Raw genomic sequence first — 20,651 nt, 5'->3', positions numbered from 1 at the left:
GGGCCATTTGTCCTGTCCAACAATCCTACACTTCCCCAATGCATTTCCCAGAAAACTATTTCATGTCTTCTTTTCTCAATACAACCTCTGTGCTGGAGGCTTCGAGTTTGTCCTCACTCTTTCTTCTTGCTCTGCATCTTCTTCCTGCTCCATGTCCAGCTCTTCTTCCCAACTGCCAGCCCTGAGTAACAGCAACATCTGGCCTACCACAAGACACCTGGAGCAATGAATTCACAGAGCCACAAAAAGGCAACAGCTCTCCACAACTTTTATAATAGTCCCTCTCTGTGACCCCACTCCAGCAGCTGGTGTTCTAGTCTAATTCCTCTAATAAATAATTCAATAATAATCACAATAAATTCTGCCTCCCTGACTGAGTCCCAAATTCTGGTACAGGGAATGATTAAAGGGAAATAGGACCTTAAGGTTAGGAATCTGAAATTGCTTCTCTGATTTGATAAAAGGCACTAAGGATCCTGTCTCCAGTGGTAAAGGGGGCACTAGCAGTCCATGGTATGCAGTGGCAAAATCATCACCTGCAGTCAAGTATAATCAAGGACCTACAAAAGACAAAACTTCAGGTAATGAAGTAGTTGCTGCCATAGGACACTTTCATAAAAGTGAGCTGTATAATGGGCTAGCTCCTTCTAAATACACTGGAGAACTTGGCAAAAGAAAATGCTGAGTTCAGTTTTAAATCACAGCTTAAGGTTTATGTCAGTGACTAGAAAACTTCCATAAATGCCTTAATAGAAAGCCTAATGTCAGGTGGACAGGGGCTGAGATTTCTGAAAAGCATATCCTGCTGGTGGCTAAATTACAATGTAAATTCAATTCACCCCCCTTGTGGGGCATTTTATGTTAAAGTCAGGACCTTGGCTGGGAAGGAATGGGGCCCGAAAAATTAGAATGGGGACATATGGGCAGATTCTGATTAAGCTGAGTACTTTGAACCTCTAAATTCCTCCAAGCCTCCTTAGCAAGTAGAGGCAGTCCTTCATACCCTGTCTGAGGAAATTAGGCTCCTTTGCCTGAAAAATGTGTAATGACCTCCCCTGAGATAGCTGCTTTACACGGGACTGCGATGTTCCAGAGGACCTAATCCCAAAACTGCTCGTTATCTAGACACGTAACCAGCAAGTCCTCAGGATCAGGCACAAAATGTGGCCTGTGATGATATGCAATACATACCAAAACAACTGCATACTTTGGCCAATTTATGTTAACAGAGAGCTGGGAAATGCAGATCCCAGAATCCCCTTTTCTGTATGGTTTTGAGTCACAGCTGGGCAAAAAAGAAATATGTGCCACATTTGGAAGACAGAAGTGAAGCAGCAGCTGTTATGCCTGAAAGTCAGGATGGGGCATTCTCTTGAGACACAGCGGGTTAAGTACCTGCCATTGGCTCAGGTCACTGCTGTAGTGTGGGTTCAATCCCTGGCCCAGGAACTTCCACATCCCATGGGGGCAGCCAAAAAAAAGAGAATAGCCCCACAATGGAGGCACTATCTAAAAAAAAAAAAAAACAAAAGAGCTCCCTTGTGGCCAAGTGGGTTAAGGATCTGGCATTGTTACTGCAGCAGCTCAGGTCGATGCTGTGGCACATATTCAATCCCTGGCCTAGGAACTGCCATATGCCACAGTCACAGCCAAGAAAATTTAAAAAAGGAAGTCAGGTGGTCAAAGGCAGTGAGAGACAGATGTGGGGGTGCTGGCAGCTTTACTTTGTCCTCACCCTTCTTTTTTCCTACTCCACATCCTCTTCCCTGCTCTGCATCCCGCTCTTCTTCTCAACTGCCAGCCTGCTGGCTGAGGGCAAGCCCAGGCCCACCAGAAACTTGACCAAGAACTTCATTAAAAGATGTGGTAGCTAAGTCCACTGACCTTTACACAAGTCTACCTTCACAGCATCATGCCAGAAGCTGGATATTAACTGCTTTTATGACTGCCTGGTAGATCTGTGAGTGAACAGCTTTAAACTATATACTTTCATTCTTTCATTTTCATGTATCTTTTAATAAGTATTCATAAGTTTTATGAAGAAAAACAATTTTTAAGTAATTTTAAACATTTCAAGCAACCTTCCTGAACTTGGAATACTCTAAGTTCCTCCAAAGAAAACAAACAAAAGGAGTTTTTTAGCCCAAAAGAATTAAAAGGAAAAAAAAATGACTTACATCATTAGATTGAAATAATCGAGTCATTGCAAAGAAGGCTTCTGTGGCTTCCGTAGTTCCAAAGTATTCACCCTAAGGAAAACAATTTAAAATAATTTCTTAAACTCAAAAAAGAAACAAAAAAATTTAAGGATTTCCCTTTTATTTCTGCAAAGATCTTTAAGAACTATGGAAAACTCTCTTTATAAATATTGTGCCTCTTTGCTATTTTCTCCCTTTTAATTTATAAACACACAAAATCATTTATCCACTACTTATTTAACATAATTCAATATCACACACCTTGCTATAAAAGTTCTAGAATAGGAGTTCCCACCATGGTGCAGCGGAAACAAATCTGATTAGGAACCATGATGTTTCAGGTTAGATCCCTGGCTTCGCTCAGTTGGTTAAGGATCTGGTGTTGCCATGAGCTGTGGTGTAGGTCGCAGATGAGGCTTGGATCCTGTGTTGCTGTGGCTATGGTGTAGCCTGGCAGCTGTAGCTCCGATTGGAGCTCTAGTCTGGGAACCTCCATATGCTGCGGGTGCGGCCCTAAAAAGCAAAAAAAAAGCTCTAGAATAGTGATCTCTGACCTCTTAGCAGAAACTCTTTGAATTTCCCTGAAGAATCATGATTTACAAGGAGGTAAAAAATGATAGTAACTTGAGTTCCTAATCAGAATAGGATGTTACTGTTATATTGCCTAAGAACAGAGATTACAGCTTCTACATTTCTATAGCCCAATGCCCACTGCAAAGCCTGACACATCACAGAACCATAATAAACATTAAACTGTAAGAACTATTAGGAATCCAAGAAAACATGGTAAAAAGAGATCAACAGGTGTTCCCATTGTGGTTCAGCAGGTTAAGAATCTAACTAGTATAAATGAGGATGTGCATTCAATCCCTGGCCTTGCTCAGTGGGTTAAAGGATCCAGTGTTGCTGCAAGTTGCAGCATAGGTTGCAGACCCGGCTCAGATCTGGCATTGCTGTGGCTGTGGCCTAGGCCCCTAGGCTGGGAACTTCCATATGTCACAGGTGCAGTACTTAAAAAGAGAGAGAGAGATCAACAAAAAGGGCAGAAATCAGAGTAGTTTCTTAAAAGTAAGGTTTATAGTGCTGCTAATAGATATCAAGATATGTGCTTCTTTGGATCAGAACTTTAACACTGTTAAAAAATCATCTGAGAATCTTCCCAAAATACAGGTTCTGATTCAGGGGCTTTGGGGCGAAGCGTGAAATTTTCTTTTTCTCACTAGCTTATAGTGATGTGAATGCTCTGATCTGGGAACCACATGTTTTTAAGTAGCAAGGTGGTTGATAACCTATTTCACTAATAGTCAAAACACTGCAGATCACAGGCTACCTGAAACATTACCATTTCAATATTTAATTTCTTCACTGAAAGCAATCTTATATAAATGTTAGGCTGAATCATTTTTCAGGGCTTCAGCTCTCACAAAGACTATAACTAGTCTTCAATCTATTTGTCACAGGTAGAAGAATAGAAAAATTTTGATGGAAAACCTTGAAGGTTTAGGATGAAAGACAAAGTATGATAACAGTTCACAATTACTTAAGTCAGAGTACCCAAATGGCTCATCAGCAAGAGATTTCCCTTTCTTTCTTTCATATTTATTGGATAATAGAAGCCCATGTACTTTTTAGTCATACCAGTAAACCTAATTCCCGACTTCTTGACTTGAAACTAAGAGAATATATGGATATGTAAATTCTGATAGAAATTTAAAAGCATTTTCCCATAAAGCACAACTATAAACTAGGCGAAAGATAAAACTAAGGTTCCCAAATCTGTTCATGCATTTGACTGTATTTATTTATCACACTGTGCGGGTAATTTCCTCATCAAGATAATTATATGTATCAACATGAGCTGCTCATCAAAGCAGTACTACTGGCCAATATAAAAATACATGTCACTCTGAACCAACTTCAACTACTCAAAACTCTGCTTATAAAATGGAGTTAGCCAACTTGGATACAATGGATGCTATGAAAAGTTAAATCCAACTGACTTTGGCAGCGGGGCCAGGGTGGGGGGGAGATAAATTAGGGATTTGGGATTAACAGATGCACACCACTATATATAAAATAGATAAACAACAAAGACCTACTGCACATCATAGGAAACTACATTCAATATCTTGTAATAATATATAGATAGATAGATGGGAAACTGAATCACTTTGCTGTACACCTTGCTGTACACCTGAAACTAACACAACATTGTAAATCAATTATGCCTCAAATAAAAAAGCACACATACATATCTAAAAAAAAACTCCAAAAAACTCCAATGTCATAGCAGTATTATTCAAAATAGTTACAAACTGAAAATAACCTAGGTTTCCATCAAATGGAGAAAGGAGGAAAAAACTAAAACTAACAATGGTACAGTTTCTACACAGTATTAAAGGAGAGTAAACTACTGATACATGTAACAATACGGATACATCTCACAGACTTTGTGCTAAATAAAAGAAATCAGGCACAAGAGTGTATACTGTAGTATCTCAATTAGGAGTGGTTCAAGAGAAGGCAAAACTAAGAGGTAGAGAGAGCCACCAGAATAGCAGCTACCCTGGGGCTGGAGACTGGAGGGAAAGTGGCTGAGAAGGGATATGAAAGAAAACCTTCTAGGGTACTGGGTTTCCATTGTCTTGATCTAGGTTGTGATCGCATGGTATATATGTATGTTAAAAATTTATTGCCTTGTACAGTTGAGGTCAGTGTATTTAACTGTGGCATACCTCACTAAAGTGGGGAAAAAAGTAAAGTCTGAAAAGCGAAAATAATAATTTTTCATCATGAGAATCAACTGAAATAATATATGTGATTTGCTTTGAAAATATAAATCATAAGTATAAATTATAAAATAAAATTGGAATATGTTAAAAAAAATTTTTAACTGACTTTGCCTTAAACATTTCTTTCTTTCTTTTTTTTTTTTTTTTTTAATTTTTAGGGCCTCAGCCGCAGCATATGGAAGTTCCCAAGCTAGGGGTCAAATTGGAGCTACAGCTGCCAGCCTATGCCACGGCCACAACAACATAGGATCAGAGCCGCTTCTGTGACCTACACCACGGCTCACAGCAACACCAGATTCCTAACCCACTGAGCAAGGCCAGGGATCAAACCTGCATCCTCATGGATACTAGCCAGGTTCATTACCACTGAGCCACAACAGGAACTCCCTTAAACATTTCTAACACAATACCACAGGAGGATATGATATTTGTGAATAGATATATTTAAAAGCATGTACTTGTTGCTCAGTCTCCATTTGCAAACCACACAACTTTATGTCTCTGAATGAGGTCTTCAGTCATGAAACATAGTAAAGTGAAAATAGTCTCATGGAATTCAGATTGGAAACCAGAGTCTTCTTAGAACCATATGGAAACTACCTGAGGGTGTGTGTGTGTGTGTGTGTGTGTGTGTGTGTGTGTGTGTGAATCTAAGAAACAAAATCACCTTTTCTATGGTGCTAGACATTTCATGAGGTTTTTTTAGTCTGCAGCAAAACAAAACATAAGAAACAAACAATAAATCAAACCACACACACACACAAATAAAATAAATAACAATAAGAGCAACTGGGATCTATGTTTCATGAGGGCAAATTTTTTTTTGTTGGTTTTGTCAGCTAAAACTCTGCTTCAAACAGTGCACGGGACACAGCAGCTATGTAATCAACATACATGTAAGATGACTGAATGAAAACTATGCCTGAATGTGTCTATGTGTCCAGGACTATTCTCAGTGCTTTACATTTATTGTCTCATTTAATCACTACACTTTATAAAACAAGTATGATGATTATAATTCCCATTTACAAAAAGGACATTAAGGCACAGAATAGTTAAGCTCAGAATCATATTGCCAACGGTGCAGCAGGCAGAGCTCAGAGATATTGAGAGTTCGGTTCCAGACCATCGCAATACAGTAAATATTCCACTAAAGCATTCACAGGAATTTTCTGATTTCCCAGTGCATATAAAAGTTATGTTTATACCATACTGTAGACTACTTTGTGCAACAGTATTATGTCTTAAAAAACAATGTAAATATCTCAATTTAATCCTTTATTGCTAAAAATGCTCACCATCATTTGACAACACAGGGTTGCCACAAACCTTCAATTTACTAAAAAAAAAAATACAATAAAATAAAGCACAATAAATCAAGGCATGCCTGCATAAAATTTGAATGTTAAAATCAAAGCTCTAAAGCATCACTATAACCTCCATAAAAGGACAAGATACCTATCTGGAATTTGTCTAAGATTTTTGCAATATATTTTTGGTCGGACATAAAGACCTCTGAACAAATCTACACAACATGTTTTAACATTAATTAAAACTTGTTAAATTCAAATCAATATTGAAAATCTCCCATGTGCTTACTTGATACACCTCATGAATGAAAAAGAAGTATATGTCAAAATTCTTGTCCTCAGGACATTTTACATACTGTTATGTTAAACAAAAACTGCAGATTTCTTAATTAAGTGAATTTTTAAAACCTAAATAATTATACTTTTCAGAAAGTACTTCACTGTAGGTTATGTTCCAGGACACAAATCTGAGGAAAATCAAAATAATTTACCTGGTTCAATAAGTAAAGAATCTTTGTAAGAATATGCAAACATCTTCTTGGATTGATGGGTGTTTCATTGAATATACGAGCCTGTGGAAATAAAAAGCTGTTATTCATAGTTTATTTTCTATCTTTTCCATCATGGTTATTAAAATGTATTAAAAATAAACTTTAATATAATAAATACTATAATATATTTTAATCACAGTAGCCAAATAATATTTCTTAGATTTTTCAATTTATTATAATAATTAGATGCAGCCTTGCTTTTCCATTCTTTACTATCCATTCTAATTTCCTTAGATCAGCTGCTACTGGGCATTACCTATTAAGAATAACAATATTTAGCTAAATCGTTTGAATATAATGAGCTTATTATCTATAATTTCCTTCAATAACCTTGCATTAAACACCTCGTTTGGGGTTTTATTTAAAATTCTCAACATGTGATAGAGTCTACATATTTTTGCATTTCTATAAGGTCTAGACTCTCCTACGACAAGTTAACCCTTCTTCTTTTTCCCTCAAGTCTATATTCTCTGAACTTGGTTACACTCCATGATTCTTAATTTGTACCACATAGCCTGGGGCCCTCAGTCCAGCATTCTAAAATGGAACACTTCCAAGCCATACCTCCTGTAAGACAGCACTCTTCTCCAGATGCCGAAAAGGATTGGAACCACTACCTATATCATAAAACAAGACAAAACAAAAAATGTCTTTAATAGCTGTCCTACACAAACTCTTTCTAGAGAAGGGTACTGAATGCTTGGGAAATCTCACCCAAGTGAAATGACCATTTGGATATCACAGTGATAACCATCACTAATACTCATATAAATTGGTTAAAATCATTTTGATTCTGGCACTAGCTCTGTCCTCGCTAACCTGTAAGAACTTGTACTTCTCCTTTGCAGAAACCCTGCCTGAAATGAGTGTCTTCTTTTCCTGCCCTCTTTTGAGATGAATGTTACAAATATCTGTCGTGGCCACACAACTAAGATTAATGAGATTGTGGTAGGATCCTTTGGATTTCTCTAAAGGAGAGCACTGCTTTATGTGTTTCTATCATTTACTGCGAAGCAGAAGAGTTCATCAGATGATACATAAATTCCAAGCTGGAAAGGGTCACAGAGGTTTACTAACCCAATCTTCGATTTCGTTTCCTGAAAGTAGCTATCAATCACTGAGGGTTTTTGTTGTGTTTGTTTTGCTTTTTGAGGTGGCTTGGCAGCTTCCGCTTTTGCTCTGGACCAAAGATGGGTATCAAAATACAACTCACGTTCGGGTGCTTGAGTATTAAATGAGCTAGGTATCACGGAACAACAGCCTTGCCCCCAAGGAAGCGGACAGAGCAAATGGGCCCCAGGAAGACTGTAAGATACAAGGCACCCCAAGGTTCATTCACACACTATCCTATTTTTAGCAAATCCACTCCGGGCCTAACACTACCAGTCCCCAGCCCCGACCCTCCCCACCCCCCGCCTCCCGCACGCGCACACACACGCCCCCGCCCCCTGCCTTGCGCCCGCCTCTTTGGCGGGAAGCCCACCCCCGGCGTACCAGCGGAGGTGGCTCCGAGGAGCTGCGCCGGGGGAGGGGGCTGGGGGCGGGGCCGCCGAGCTGCCCGAGGCATCGCGCGGGCGCCAGGGAGGGAGCGCGCGACCCGAGGGGAGGCTCCGGCGACCGGGGGAGGGGCTAGGGGCAGGCCCCGGGCTGGAGCTGAGCGAGGCGGAGGAGGGGCCGGGCTCCAACTCCGGCCCCCTGGCACACCGACGCCCACGCCCCCAGGTGCGCAGTCCCCGGAGCAGGTGGCGGCGGCGGGGGGGAGGGGCCCTCGCGGCTGAGGATGGGCGTCAGAAGCCCTGCGCGTACCAGACTCCTCGTCCTTCTTGTCGAATTTTTTAATCATCTTGGACGACTTCCCAGCGCCCAGACCCTCCGCAACCGTCCCAGGCGCCGCAGCCGGCAAGCGGAAGAGGCTCCAGGAAGGCCGGCCCCGTGCTTTGGCGCCGGTTGGGCCCCGGTCCCGTCACTCGGAGAGAAGGCCCGCCCTCCCCGCCGGCCGCGGCCGCTCTCACCCTCAAGGGACGTGACCACGCCCTCTCCTCCTTCCCCAGCCGCGCGGAGGCGGGGCCAGGCAGTGAGCCCCCGGGGCCGCGTCCCCGCCCCTTCAGTCGTTGGTGGCGGAGCGGGGTGAGCCATGGCCCACCCTGCAAGCTACCCGGCAGCTTAGGCCTGCAGTGAGCAGGAAGTTCGTTTATTTGGTTGCACGCCCTAGATGACGGCATCTGTAGGCCCTTCAGTCTGTGGAGACGAAGCGAGGGGCATGGAAGGGTTTGTTTTCACTTAGTAACAGTGGCATTTTTTATAATCCACTGCTGGGCCCTTCCACTGCGGAACGTGCTCGCTCCTGGTGCAGTTCTGGTGGGCTTCTCCTCCAGAAGCGATGAAAGGGTTAATGGTTCCCAGATCATTTGGGAAGTTGGCAAGGCGCTCTCAGACTTCTTGGAGACTGCAACAAAGCACAGGGAACCTTCGTGAGTGTGGGTTTCCAGAGGGCTCAGAAGGACACTTAATGTGAGGCATGAAAAGAGACCCACTTGAAGGGCCGAGAAAGCTGATCTTTACTCTTACCAAGAGGGAAGATTTTGGACAACGGACTGCCTTTCCCAGCCTTCTTTATAATTCTTTCCTTCCTCAACAAGCTATTTAAAACACTGCCAATTCTTCCCTGTTTAATTCCACCCTTTCAAATGATTCCATTTGTACCCATTCTTACTAAGTTAAGGTACATTCACTTGGATGTTCATATTCCTCTTGGTCTTTTCCTAAAATGTATGTTGGTTTTCCCTTCTCCTGTCTGAAAGAACAACTAAGACACTGTTTCTACCTTTGGCCTCAGTGTCACGCCTCCACTGTGGGCTCTTGCTCCCATCCCTCCGCACTTTTTTGAAGCATTATACCTTGTAAATATCCCTTAAATCTGTTTTCTTATTCCTACTGCTATCACCTTAATTCAGGTCCTGTTTGTTTCTTGGACAGACTCCTAACCAGCCTTCATGGCCCCAATTCAAACCATTCTGTTATCTTTCTTTACTTGGATGCCTGGTAAACATGGACCATTGGTGGAAGGAGCAGATGCTAGGTTCTCTTTTGCTTGAAGTGGAGACATTGCTCAATTTCACAGTAGATTGTCTTTGTTTAGGAAAAGCCCTATAATGGGCCCTTTAGATACATAAGTAAATATCCACTCATTTTTCTTGAGGGAAACTGTAAAGTCACCATACGTCTAATAAATGCTGCAGACTGAGATATTAAGCGTTCTGGTTATAGAGGTAAACTGGGTTACCTTAACAGAATTATGCCTTTGAAAAATCAGAGAATTCTAATCAGATTAGATTCTATGTTCTGGAGTGATTCTTTCTTCCAGTATGGATTTAAACTAAACAGCTGATATGCTGCACACTGTATCACTTAAGATTTACTCCAACTTTACTCAATGTACTATTATGTATGATTTAGCTGGCTTATGAAGCTCAAATATTGCTTTCCATGTGGAGTTTCCCTTGAAGGAAATAGATATTCTTACTTATTTATTTTGGGGCTGAAGATAATCAGGCTTTGGGGAAGAAACAACCCCTTCCCTTTCCTTGGGCCAAGTATTGGGAGCCTAGGTAGAGACAGTGTAGATAAGCCAAGAGACTCCCAAGAATGGGTAATACGCTGGGGGCCTGCAGAGAAATGTGAAGGAACTGAGGGGAGTTTGAGGCTGAGCCTAAGAGTGGCCCCTTTTAAAGCAAGACAAATGATTCTCTGCCATCTTTTAACTTTTCTCCACACTATGAAGTGTTTAATACCACAGCTTGGTTGTATGTAGGGAGTTAAGAGAGGCGATAGATAGGTGGCCATTGGATTGGGTGGCAAATGGATACAGGAGGAGAAGAGAAGCTTGAGGAAGCCAGGTCAGGGATGGTACGATATGACCTCGTACCCCTGGAACTGTGACTGTTTGGACTCTGGATGGCTGGCGATCACTAGGATGACCTTGTAGAATGAACCTTAGGGAGGTACGCTTAGGGAGTTTCAGAAATTTCTTGAAGAGAGAACCCTCATAGGAAAAATAAACTTTATCTTGGAGCCATAGGCTGGCAAAGTCTGGGGACCCATCAATTATACTTGTAATACTGTATGTTCAGTGCTCTGAAATCCTCCAATGGGTCCCAACCACTTGCTGGATGAAACCTAAGCTCTGTTTTGGAGTTCCCGTCATGGCGCAGTGGTTAACGAATTTGACTAGGAACCATGAGGTTGTGGGTTCGATCCCTGTCCTTGCTCAGTGGGTTGAGGATCCGGTGTTGCTGCAAGCTGTGGTATAGGTCGCAGATGCGGCTCGGATCCCGCGTTGCTGTGGCTCTAGTGTAGGCTGGTGGCTGCAGCTCCGATTAGACCCCTAGCCTGGGAACCTCCATATGCTGTGGATGGGAATGGCCCTAGAAAAGGCAAAAAGACAAAAAAAAAAAAAAAAAAAAAAAAAAACCACCTAAGCTCTGTTTTATACAAATGTAAACAAGACCCTTCATGACCTAGCCCATTCATCTGACATATTGAAAGTGCTATTATTGGTGCCTGATAAATGTCTAACACTTAGTAAGTACCCCATAAATGTTGCTAAATGGATGATAATTGGTGAGGAGCATTCTTGTTGCATCCTCTTCCATAAACCCTTACCCCAAACCTCTTCCACCCCCATGGTCTGCCTCAATCCCAAAGAGACCCATGGACCTCTGAGACTCACAGCTTTTTCTTTGGCCCTTCTAGGCAGTTTTCCTCAAAGTATGATATGTGGAGTTCCCATTGTGGAGCAGTGGTTAACAAATCCAACTAGGAACCATGAAGTTGCAGGTTCGATCCCTGCCCTTGCTCAGTGGGTTGAGGATCCGGCGTTGCCGTGAGCTGTGGTGTAGGTTGCAGACACAGGTCGGGATCCTGTGTTGCTGTGGCTCTGGCATAGGCTGGCAGCTACAGCTCCGATTAGACCCCTAGCCTGGGAACCTCCATATGCCGCAGGAGCGGCCCAAGAAATGGCAAAAAAGACAAAAAAAAAAAAAAAAAAAAAAAAAAAAAAGTATGATATGCATGCCACTGGGTAGTTTTAGGTGATACATAGATAAACATTTTAAATTTTAATTATTATGAATTTTGGGAGTTCCCGTTGTGGCACAGTAGTTAACGAATCCAACTAGGAACCATGAGGTTGCAGGTTCGATCCCTGGCCTTGCTCAGTGGGTTAATGATCCTGCGTTGCCGTGAGGTGTGGTATAGGTGGCTCGGATCCCGATCTACTGTGGCTCTGGTGTAGGCCGGCAGCTACAGCTCTGATTAGACCCCTAGCCTGGGAACCTCCATGTGCCACAGGAGTGCCCCTAGAAAAGGCAAAAAGACAAAAAAAAAAAAAAAAAAAAAAAAAATAATAATGAATTTGATCAAAGGTATGTCAGAGGAAAAAAACATGTAATTAGTATATCAAATCCATGATGTCAATGATATTGTATTAATTAGGACAAGAACCAAGAAAAAAAATCATTTTAAAGAAAAACATTAAATAAATAATAGGGCAAGTAACACATTGACCAAAACTAGTAAAGTGGTAGGTGATGTAGTTCGGGAAACACTGTACTGGAGCTTTCTTGGAATCTGAGGGTTTAAACAGGGTCCAAAGCCTAGTACCACTTGGGCCTCTATCTAACATAGAAGTTTTTGGCTTCCATGCTACAGGGGAAAATAGTCTCCAGAACCTCCAAGAGAGATGTACATTTGTCCTTACCTCTTGTCCCCATAGGTTGTCCCTCCTGCCCTCATCTCTATCCCATAAACCATTGCTTTGACAAAGAGGAGCTTACCATCATTCTTCATATCTCTTTTACAGCCTGGAGCAAAGTTGAGCTGAGGATACATTTTTTTCTGTCTTCTCAAAGCATAGAACTTTGAATACCTCCCCTCACTCTTGAAATCCTTGTCTGTGGAAAACCTGAACAAAGAGAGTTCATTTAGGAGTTCCCATCATGGCGCAGTGGGTTAAGAATCTGACTGAAGTGGCTTGGGTCACTGTGGAGGCATAGGTTTGATCCCTGGCCTGTTGCAGTAGGTTAAAGGATCCGGTGTTGCCACAGTTACATTGGAGGTCACAGCTGCAGTTTAGATTCAGTCCCTAGCCTGGGAACTTCCATGTGCCAATGGTGTGGCCATAACTTTTTTTTTTTTTTTCCAAAAAAGAAAATTAATTTAGTAGGTCCTAGAGCATGGAGTTAATGGAACCTGTCGCTACATTCTCAGATTCTAAAGGGGAAGGAAGGTTTTCGTGGTATAGAGATGGGTATTATTCAGTGAAAGGGATGCTTCTAGAACCTAGCATTGTAAACCCATAAGAAACTCAAGCATTTCCTCTCTCCTCTCCAAACTAGACACAGGCTGGTCCTATAACCAATTTCAAATCAAATATCATGCAAAGCACATTATTCCTATGTTAATAACACTTAACATGCACTGAGGGAAAAGCATGGATTTTTGAATACTTCTCTTCACTCTTGAAATCATTCTCATGAAAAACCTTGGTTTTTGCATTAGTGTTTCTCTTTTGTTAAGTTGGAAATGATGTTGGAGGTCATGTAGAGAAGCTGTCTTATTATTACACAGTTGCCCATATTCCCAACAATCAAAAAGTGTTTGTTAGATCATATTGAAAAGAGATACTTGGTGTTCCTGTCATGGCGCAGCAGAAATGAATCTGACTAGGAACCATGAGGTTGCGGGTTCAATCCCTGGCCACACTCAGTGGGTTAAGGATCTGGCATTGCTGTGAGCTGTGGTGTAGGCTGGCAGCAACAGCTCTGATTCAGGCCCTAGCCTGGGAACCTCCACATGTCGCAGGTGCGGCCCTCAAGAGACAAAAAGACCAAAAAAAAAAAAAAAAAAAAAAAAAGAGAGAGAGAGAGAGATACTGACATGAATAAAGAAAAGGTAAGAAAGTGCCAGGACTTAACCTAAACCATTGTTCATGTTTGGATGTAGGATCCTCCAACAGTGTCACAGGAAAGACTGGTTTCAGCTTTTTTTTCTGAGACATCAGGGGTAGGTAGTTCCCAGTGGGTTTGAGCTGATTGCTTTCCTGCAGCAGAGGGAAGAAGAGTAATTAGGGGAGTAAGCTGAGTCTCCTGGACTTAAAGGCTGAACTAAGCTCCTGGACTAAGCTTCAGTTCCCCTAAAATCATGCAACAAAACTGCCAAATATGGCAGTAGGAATGCAGAAACCAGAAGAAGAGGAAGCAAGCAGTTCCCTGAGTGGGCTAATACCTATTGGGTTCACAGCCAGCTGACTTGTCCAAAGTTTGGTCAGTTTCCAAAATAATAGACTGAGCTTGCCCACTGGCCCTTTGAAGTAAATGGCAGAGGAATTGACCAGTTCTGAAAAGAATTCAGTTACTGAATTGCTTAGGAAATTTGGTGATAAATTGGGAAAGAGATCCATGGGACTCTACCCACCTTTCTTGGGGATGGCTGCCTCATTCACATGCCATTCTATGTCTGCAGTGAAAAGGCAGAATGCAATGTTTTGTGAAGTAATAATTTAATCACCATTAAAGTCATAGACTCAAAGGCTTTGAGAAAGAATCTTAAAAGATCATCCAGTCTAACCATTCATCTGACACTCTTATCCTGTGCATAGTATCACTAGCAAGTGATCAGTGTTCCCATACCTACAAACCCAAGCTCTTTAATCTTTGATCAGCTGATAGCCATCTCCCTGTAACTTCCACTCTAGAGTTCAGACAGGACAAATCTAGCGTCTCGTCCACAGAGTCCTTAAAGAATTTGAAGAAATCCATCATGTTCCCCGTGAGCTCCCTCTCTCTTTCAGGCTCAGCATTGCCAGTGTTTTGAAGTTGTTTTGTTTTGGGTTTTGGGTTTGGGGGTGTTGGGAAGGTGGTTCGGTTTTTTGGGGGTTTTTTGGCTTTTGTTTTTGTTTTGGCATTTGGGTTCCCTGTTCTTCTGATCGCTATCATTTTAATTCATTTGGAAAAATTGCAATTTGTATTCTTCCTAAAGTGTGGCAATCTGAAATGAAAACAATATGCCAGGCGTAACAACTATAGGACACATCCCATTAAAGTCTCTCTTCAAATGTCATCTCTGCTTATGCAAGCCTTCCCTAACTACACCATCTAAAGTCACCACTCACGCCCATCACTCTTCATTCTCTTGTCCTGCTTTTTGGGTGCTTATCCCATTGTACATTACTTCCGTGCAATTGTTGGCTTGTTCATGGTCTGTTTAGCTCAGTGGAATTAAACTTTGACTTAGTCACTGATAGGCCCCTACTATCCCATAACATTGCCTGGCCTATAGTAGGTGCTCAATAAAGACTTACTGAATGATTGAAAGGATGACAGAAAACATGAATGAATATGAATTTTCAAACCTCTTTTTAAAAAATACTGGCTGAACTATGTTTTTGTGATTCTATACACATTCTCTTTAAGCTCTTCCAGTTTTGAGAATCAGGAATTCCTTCAAGTTACCTCAACTAATAGGGGTTTTACTGTAACAAAATATGTGCATAGGACGTAAGACCTAGCTAATATTTTGGCCACAAAAGAGCAGAAACCTTAGCAGAGCTAGACCTTAGAGAAGAAGCATAAGAATAAAAAAGTTCTTTGGAATCCAGTGCTAAGGACCACTGCTGCATGAGCTTGTTTATCTTGACTCTAGCAGCATATCATTGACTAGTTTCCTACTTTCTTCCTTTCTGCTTCTGTCTCTAATGTTCACTCCTTACCTTTACTGCGCATAGCTTTTTTCTACCTATGGCTTCTGCTTATCTAGTCCTACTTCAACCTGACCCTACCTTCTTCTTCGTGGTTGGCTCTTTTATGGCCTCCCTCTTTCAGCTTTCATTCCCACAGCCTCAATTTTTTCCTTTCCCAATTCAGATACCACGAAGCAAGCATCTGATTAGCTCAGGGATTTTGGTTGTTGGTAGGTTAATTGGTTTTGCTTTTGGTTTGGTTTGGGGGCTTTGTTTGCTTGGGTTTGGCAGTACCAACCACTGACCTAGCCGCTAGCCAGCCCATGAGTTTTGCTTTACTGGGTCTGGTGTCCTCCTCTGTCTTCAGTAGGAGTAGAGAACTGAGTGCTTTCTAAGTAGGACCTTTGGGGGCATCTATTTGTCACAAACTGTGGTAGGGCCATTTCACTTAGAAAATGCTGTGAATATAACAATCACTGTGACAGGAGTTCCTGTCATGGTGCAACGGAAATAAATCTGACTAGGAACCATGAAGTTGTGGGTTCAATCCCTGGCCTCTCTCAGTGGGTTAAGGATCCGGTGTTGCTGTGAGCTGCGGTGTAGGTAGAAGACGTGGCTTGGATCTGGCATTGCTGTGGCTGTGGCATAGCCTGGCAGCTACAGCTCTGATTAGACTCCTAACCTGGGAACCTCCACATGCCTCAGGTGCGGCCCTAAAAAGACAAAAAAAAAAAAAAAAAAAAGAAAAGAAAAAAAGACAGATATCACTATGACAGACACATCAGATCCATTCTTCAGCTCCATTGCTGGAACCTGCACTGTTCTTTCACACATGTCCAGGCATAGCAAAAGAATGCTTCTTTTGTGCATAATCAGGCTCACAAAAGATTGTCACATTTGTCTAGCAAGAGAAGGAGGGGATGCAGCATGAATATTAAAGAAGTATTCTAGGTAGTGGGCATTTCCATTCTCTTGGACTTGTTCCAGATAGCCCCATAAAATCACGTTGCTGCCAGTTGTTGACAATCAGAGCCTTGACGCTGTCTATTAATACAGTTTGGCTGGTAGTACAATTTACTCGTGAATGTAGTCGGGTCCCACACGTGATCTGGAAGGCTCACAAAGTGCCAGCTGCTGGGAGAAAGCTCTTCTCACACTAAGCTTACATGATGGTCTTGTATTTCCTTCTCTACCTTGAGCAAGGCAATCCTGGTCTGGCATTTGTTCTTCTCTATGGATAATACCCCCGACTAGGAGAAATAACCACTGAGCTTATGTTCAAATGGCACAAATTCTGAGATCCAAGAGACCACAGGCAATGAATTAGTTAATTAACTCCTTTGTCAGCATATACCATTGGATATTTGCTTTTTTTTTTTTTTTTTTTTTTTTAAGGGCCACACCCGTGGCATATGGAGGGTCCCGGGCTAGGGGTTGAATTGGAGCTGTAGCTGCCCGCCTACACCACAGCCACAGCCACTCGGGATCTGTTACACCACAGCTCACGGCAACGCTGAATCGTTAACTCACTGAGCAGGCCAGCAATAGAAGCTGCATCCTCATGGATACTAGTCAAATTTGTTTCTGCTGAGCCACCATGGGAACTCCTGGATGTTAATATTTTATTCTCCCTTTCGGAAAGAAATCTCTCACTGCCATCCATGTAACAACTAAGGAAATACTAATTCCAAATTGGCCACATTTTTACTCTGTCTTTCTGGGTAATTCCATTCCCAGCATCAAATTTCTATTATAATTAGATTCTCTTGTTTGCATTTTCACTTATCTCGTTTAACTTCTTATTATATTAGACCAGCTCTTAAGGCTGTCAAGATCTTTTTTAGATCATGATTCCTAAATCTCTCCTAAATTGATTTTCTTCACTTCCTCTGCTATTGATTTAGTTCAATTCTTCAGCATCTCTCACCTTGACAATTGTATTAACTGCATAATTAATCGTTCTGATTTTTTGTCTCTTCCACAACTAATACAATTTTCTCTCAATTTCCAAAAAACTTCTTTCTAAAATATAAATTTTTATCTCCTGCTGTTTACTGTCTTACCTCTCCCTACAGGCACTTCACTATCTCTTGTCTCCACGCCTTTGCTGTTCCCACTGATTGCAATATTCTCCTACTCTTTTTGTCCGGGGTCACTTCCTCTGTAAAACTTCCCTGATTGCTTCCTTTCCCCCAACAAAGATACTGTTCTCTACTGCACATTAGTGTATGTTGTATATTCTTTTATTATTCATATATCCTGGTATATTATAATTCCTTTTTATATCTCACTTATTGATCTGTCCTTCATGTTAGACTCCAAGTTCCTTCCTTCTGTCCTATAATCATCTTTCTATTTTGGTTCCTAGCTTAGTGTATATCCAACAATTGTTTACTGAATTTGAACTTCTCCAGTGTATAACAGAGTCCCAATGTTGGGCTGCTGTGATAGCAGACTTTCTGTTCCTCTTCCCTTCTGACACTCAAGAGCATAGCCCTTTACCCTTTCCCTGTTTTTTTGTTTCTTTTTTTGTTTTTGTCTTTTTAGGGCCACACCTGGGACACATGGAAGTTCCCAGGCTAGGGGCTGAATCAGAGCTGTAGTCACAGGCCTGCACCACAGCCACAGCCATGCCAGATCCAACCTGCATCTGTGATCTATACCACAGCTCAAGGCAATGCCAGATCCTTAACCACCGAGCAAGGTCAGGGATCGAACCTGTGTCCTTATGGATGCTGGTCAGATTCGTTTCTGCTGAGCCACAACGGGAACTCCCCCATTTAGATATGTGTTTCTGTTCCTTACTCCTCATTTCCTGATTTATCTGTTGCTACTTTATACTCAACTAGGAAGCCAGTGACTAGTTTACCCTTTGTTAATTACAAATTAAATATCTTTGGTCAAGGAGGAACAGTTTTGAATTAAGAAACTTTCTTCTCTATGCAATGAAGGTGCATGATCCAAGTTTGTGCAAATCTGATTCTGAATATTTCCCAGGATCTCAGATGCTGTTTGGTAAAGAATAAGAAAGAAGAGGTTGGCTCCTGAGTACCATCCTCTATGCTGTTAGCTCCCTTCAAGCTTACTCTTCTCTTTGTTCAGAGTCCTTACTCCAGGTGCCAAAAAGCCTCCCCAGGTGCCATTACCTTGAGCAATAACTCCTTGGAAAAGTATTTTGGTGGGATGTCTTTGCCATGATGGTCGATTGGGCAGGGAAGTGGGTTGTTGGTCAAAATCAGTATGGTTTTATCCTGATCAAACTCTGTGACTTTTAACGTGAAGCCTTGGATTTTCTTGTTTCGAGCCAGGAATTTATGCAGTGCAGTGGGCTTCAAAGGCTCATAGTACTGGGCCTGAGCAGACAGAAAGGTTGCCAGAGGGACAAAGAGATTAGATCGAGAGAATAATTACAAATCACTTGGCTAATCTTTCGCCTCTGTGGGGTAGGGACAGAAGCTGGGCAGGGGCTGGGTAAATCTGCTTGGAAATTTATTTAACAGAAAATGTCTGAAGCTCCCTGTCTCTTTCTTCTCTCAGGGCTTTTCCCTGCAAACAGACCTCGCGGCTGACAAAACAAGAGGGAACATTTTCCACAATAGAAGGAGCAAGATGACTTAATTCTTGTGAAAAAGTGTAACATTGTGCCCAACACAATAGGGCAAGCGGAAGTTTCTGTGTTAAATCAAAAGGCCTTCTCTGCCACTCTCTCGGAGGCAGAGGGGAGAAACTGCCAGGGATCAAATCTCCCGGCTCAGGGAGTCCGGAGGGGGCCCAGGCAGCCCTTATCTGCATCTTCCCACCCACCAACGTTTCTCCACAGGCACAAGCACATTAATATGCATAATAAGCACAACATTTAAAAAAAAAAAAAGGACAAGCAGTCACAAAAGACAGCATGTCACTTAAGATGTGGTGGGGGGAGAGGCAGTCCCACTCAATTTGTTGTTCCATCAGTAGGAGGGAGGTGAGGATTTGAGGAGGAGGAAGGGAGAGGAATGCATATTCCCTGATTGTAAATATGTTTTCTCAACTTAAAAAAAAATCAGCTGCAGGAACCACCTCTTCCCCATTCCCCCATCCCCACCCTCCCTGCCCCGCTGCATCCCCAGCAGTGTCCTGGGACAGGAGGATGCACTGGGTCCCAGAAGCTGGCGGCCCTTGGGATACTCTGCCGTGGGTCTTGGGCACCGCTGCTGAAACTTGCTCTTGGAGATTGTGGGGGACTGCTTTTATCACCTACCAAATTTGGATGGACTGTGTAATGGTGAAGGTTCCCTAGAACAAATTTTGATTGCCCGACTGCATCCAAAATCTAGAGACAAAAATCAAAATTAGTCGTTTCAGGTTGTACCTATCCTAAACAACCTCATCTTTGGCTAATACCTGGTCTCCAGCTTAAGTGAGAAGAATTCATGTTTTGCACCTTGGGTTTCTAGAAGGAGGGCCTCAGCCTGGAGAGCTAGGTTCTAAGGCATCCTGACAGGGAAGCTGGTCCACAGGAACCAGCTTTGGGAAATGCTGGGAGCTGCTAGGAGGGGAAGTAGACAAGGGCAGCATCGAAGATCCCCCCCAGGAAAAAAATCACCCCAAGGGCTCACACCTCTCCCAATCCTATAGGAGGGAGAGCAGGAAAAAATCAACAGGGAGGGCAGAAAAGCAAGTTACAAAAGGGCAGTAACTGAAGGTTTGTGAGTAGAAGGAAGCCCTGAGGATAACTGTTTAGCGAGCTGGGCACACACAGGAAGGGAGACACAATGGTGCAGGGTGCCTTTTTGAATTTTTTTTGCGATTGAGGATTTCTTCCAGAAAGGTGGCCAAAAGTAAGTGAATTTTGATAACCCTTCCCTGTCTACCACTTTGCATTTTTCTACTGGTGGTAGTGCTGGCGATTGGCGGACTGTTTTAGTGTCCTATCTGATGGTAGAGTTGCTGAGCCTTCTCCTTCTCTTTCTGCGGCCCAGACCGGGGGTTGTTGCCTGGACCAGACCGGGGGTTGTTGCCTGGCCGTGCGCTTAGCCCTAGGCTATCAAAGGATCTATCAAAGGGACAGAGAACGGGAGGAG

General features: G+C 42.4%; 1 protein-coding gene and 1 long non-coding RNA gene across 6 annotated transcripts in view; both read right to left on the bottom strand.

Moving 5' to 3' along the window:
- The window catches only part of COPG2 (COPI coat complex subunit gamma 2), a 116,894-nt gene extending 108,145 nt beyond the window's left edge, over positions 1 to 8,749 (bottom strand). For 2 of the 4 annotated variants that reach the window (XR_014833146.1, XM_085004789.1), the window contains exons 1-4: positions 7,929 to 8,270; positions 7,416 to 7,468; positions 6,792 to 6,872; positions 2,178 to 2,249 (exon numbers count right to left, since the gene is read on the bottom strand). Coding sequence is in view for 2 of the 4 variants with exons in the window: in XM_085004789.1 (XP_084860915.1) it covers positions 2,178 to 2,204 (27 nt within the window). In the remaining 2 variants the exon portion in view is untranslated. 4 annotated transcript variants of the gene reach the window in all.
- A 277-nt stretch (positions 8,750 to 9,026) lies between these two features.
- The window catches only part of LOC106506781 (testis-specific gene 13 protein), a 539,004-nt gene continuing 527,379 nt past the window's right edge, over positions 9,027 to 20,651 (bottom strand). For both annotated transcript variants that reach the window (XR_014833845.1, XR_014833847.1), the window contains 5 exons: positions 19,829 to 19,900; positions 18,735 to 18,941; positions 13,826 to 13,950; positions 12,686 to 12,813; positions 9,027 to 9,297 (listed from right to left, as the gene is read on the bottom strand). This is a non-coding gene — a long non-coding RNA (testis-specific gene 13 protein). The remainder of the gene's footprint in view (positions 9,298 to 12,685; positions 12,814 to 13,825; positions 13,951 to 18,734; positions 18,942 to 19,828; positions 19,901 to 20,651) is intronic.

The sequence above is a fragment of the Sus scrofa genome, chromosome 18 (assembly GCF_054392235.1).
Source record: "Sus scrofa isolate SSC_HxYL_T2T_F1_AM1 chromosome 18, Sscrofa_HxYL_maternal_Yorkshire_Landrace_v2.0, whole genome shotgun sequence".
Classification (NCBI taxonomy): Eukaryota; Metazoa; Chordata; class Mammalia; order Artiodactyla; family Suidae; genus Sus; species Sus scrofa.
The sequence above is the reverse complement of the archived record's forward strand: the minus strand, read 5'-3'. Positions and strand labels throughout refer to the sequence as shown.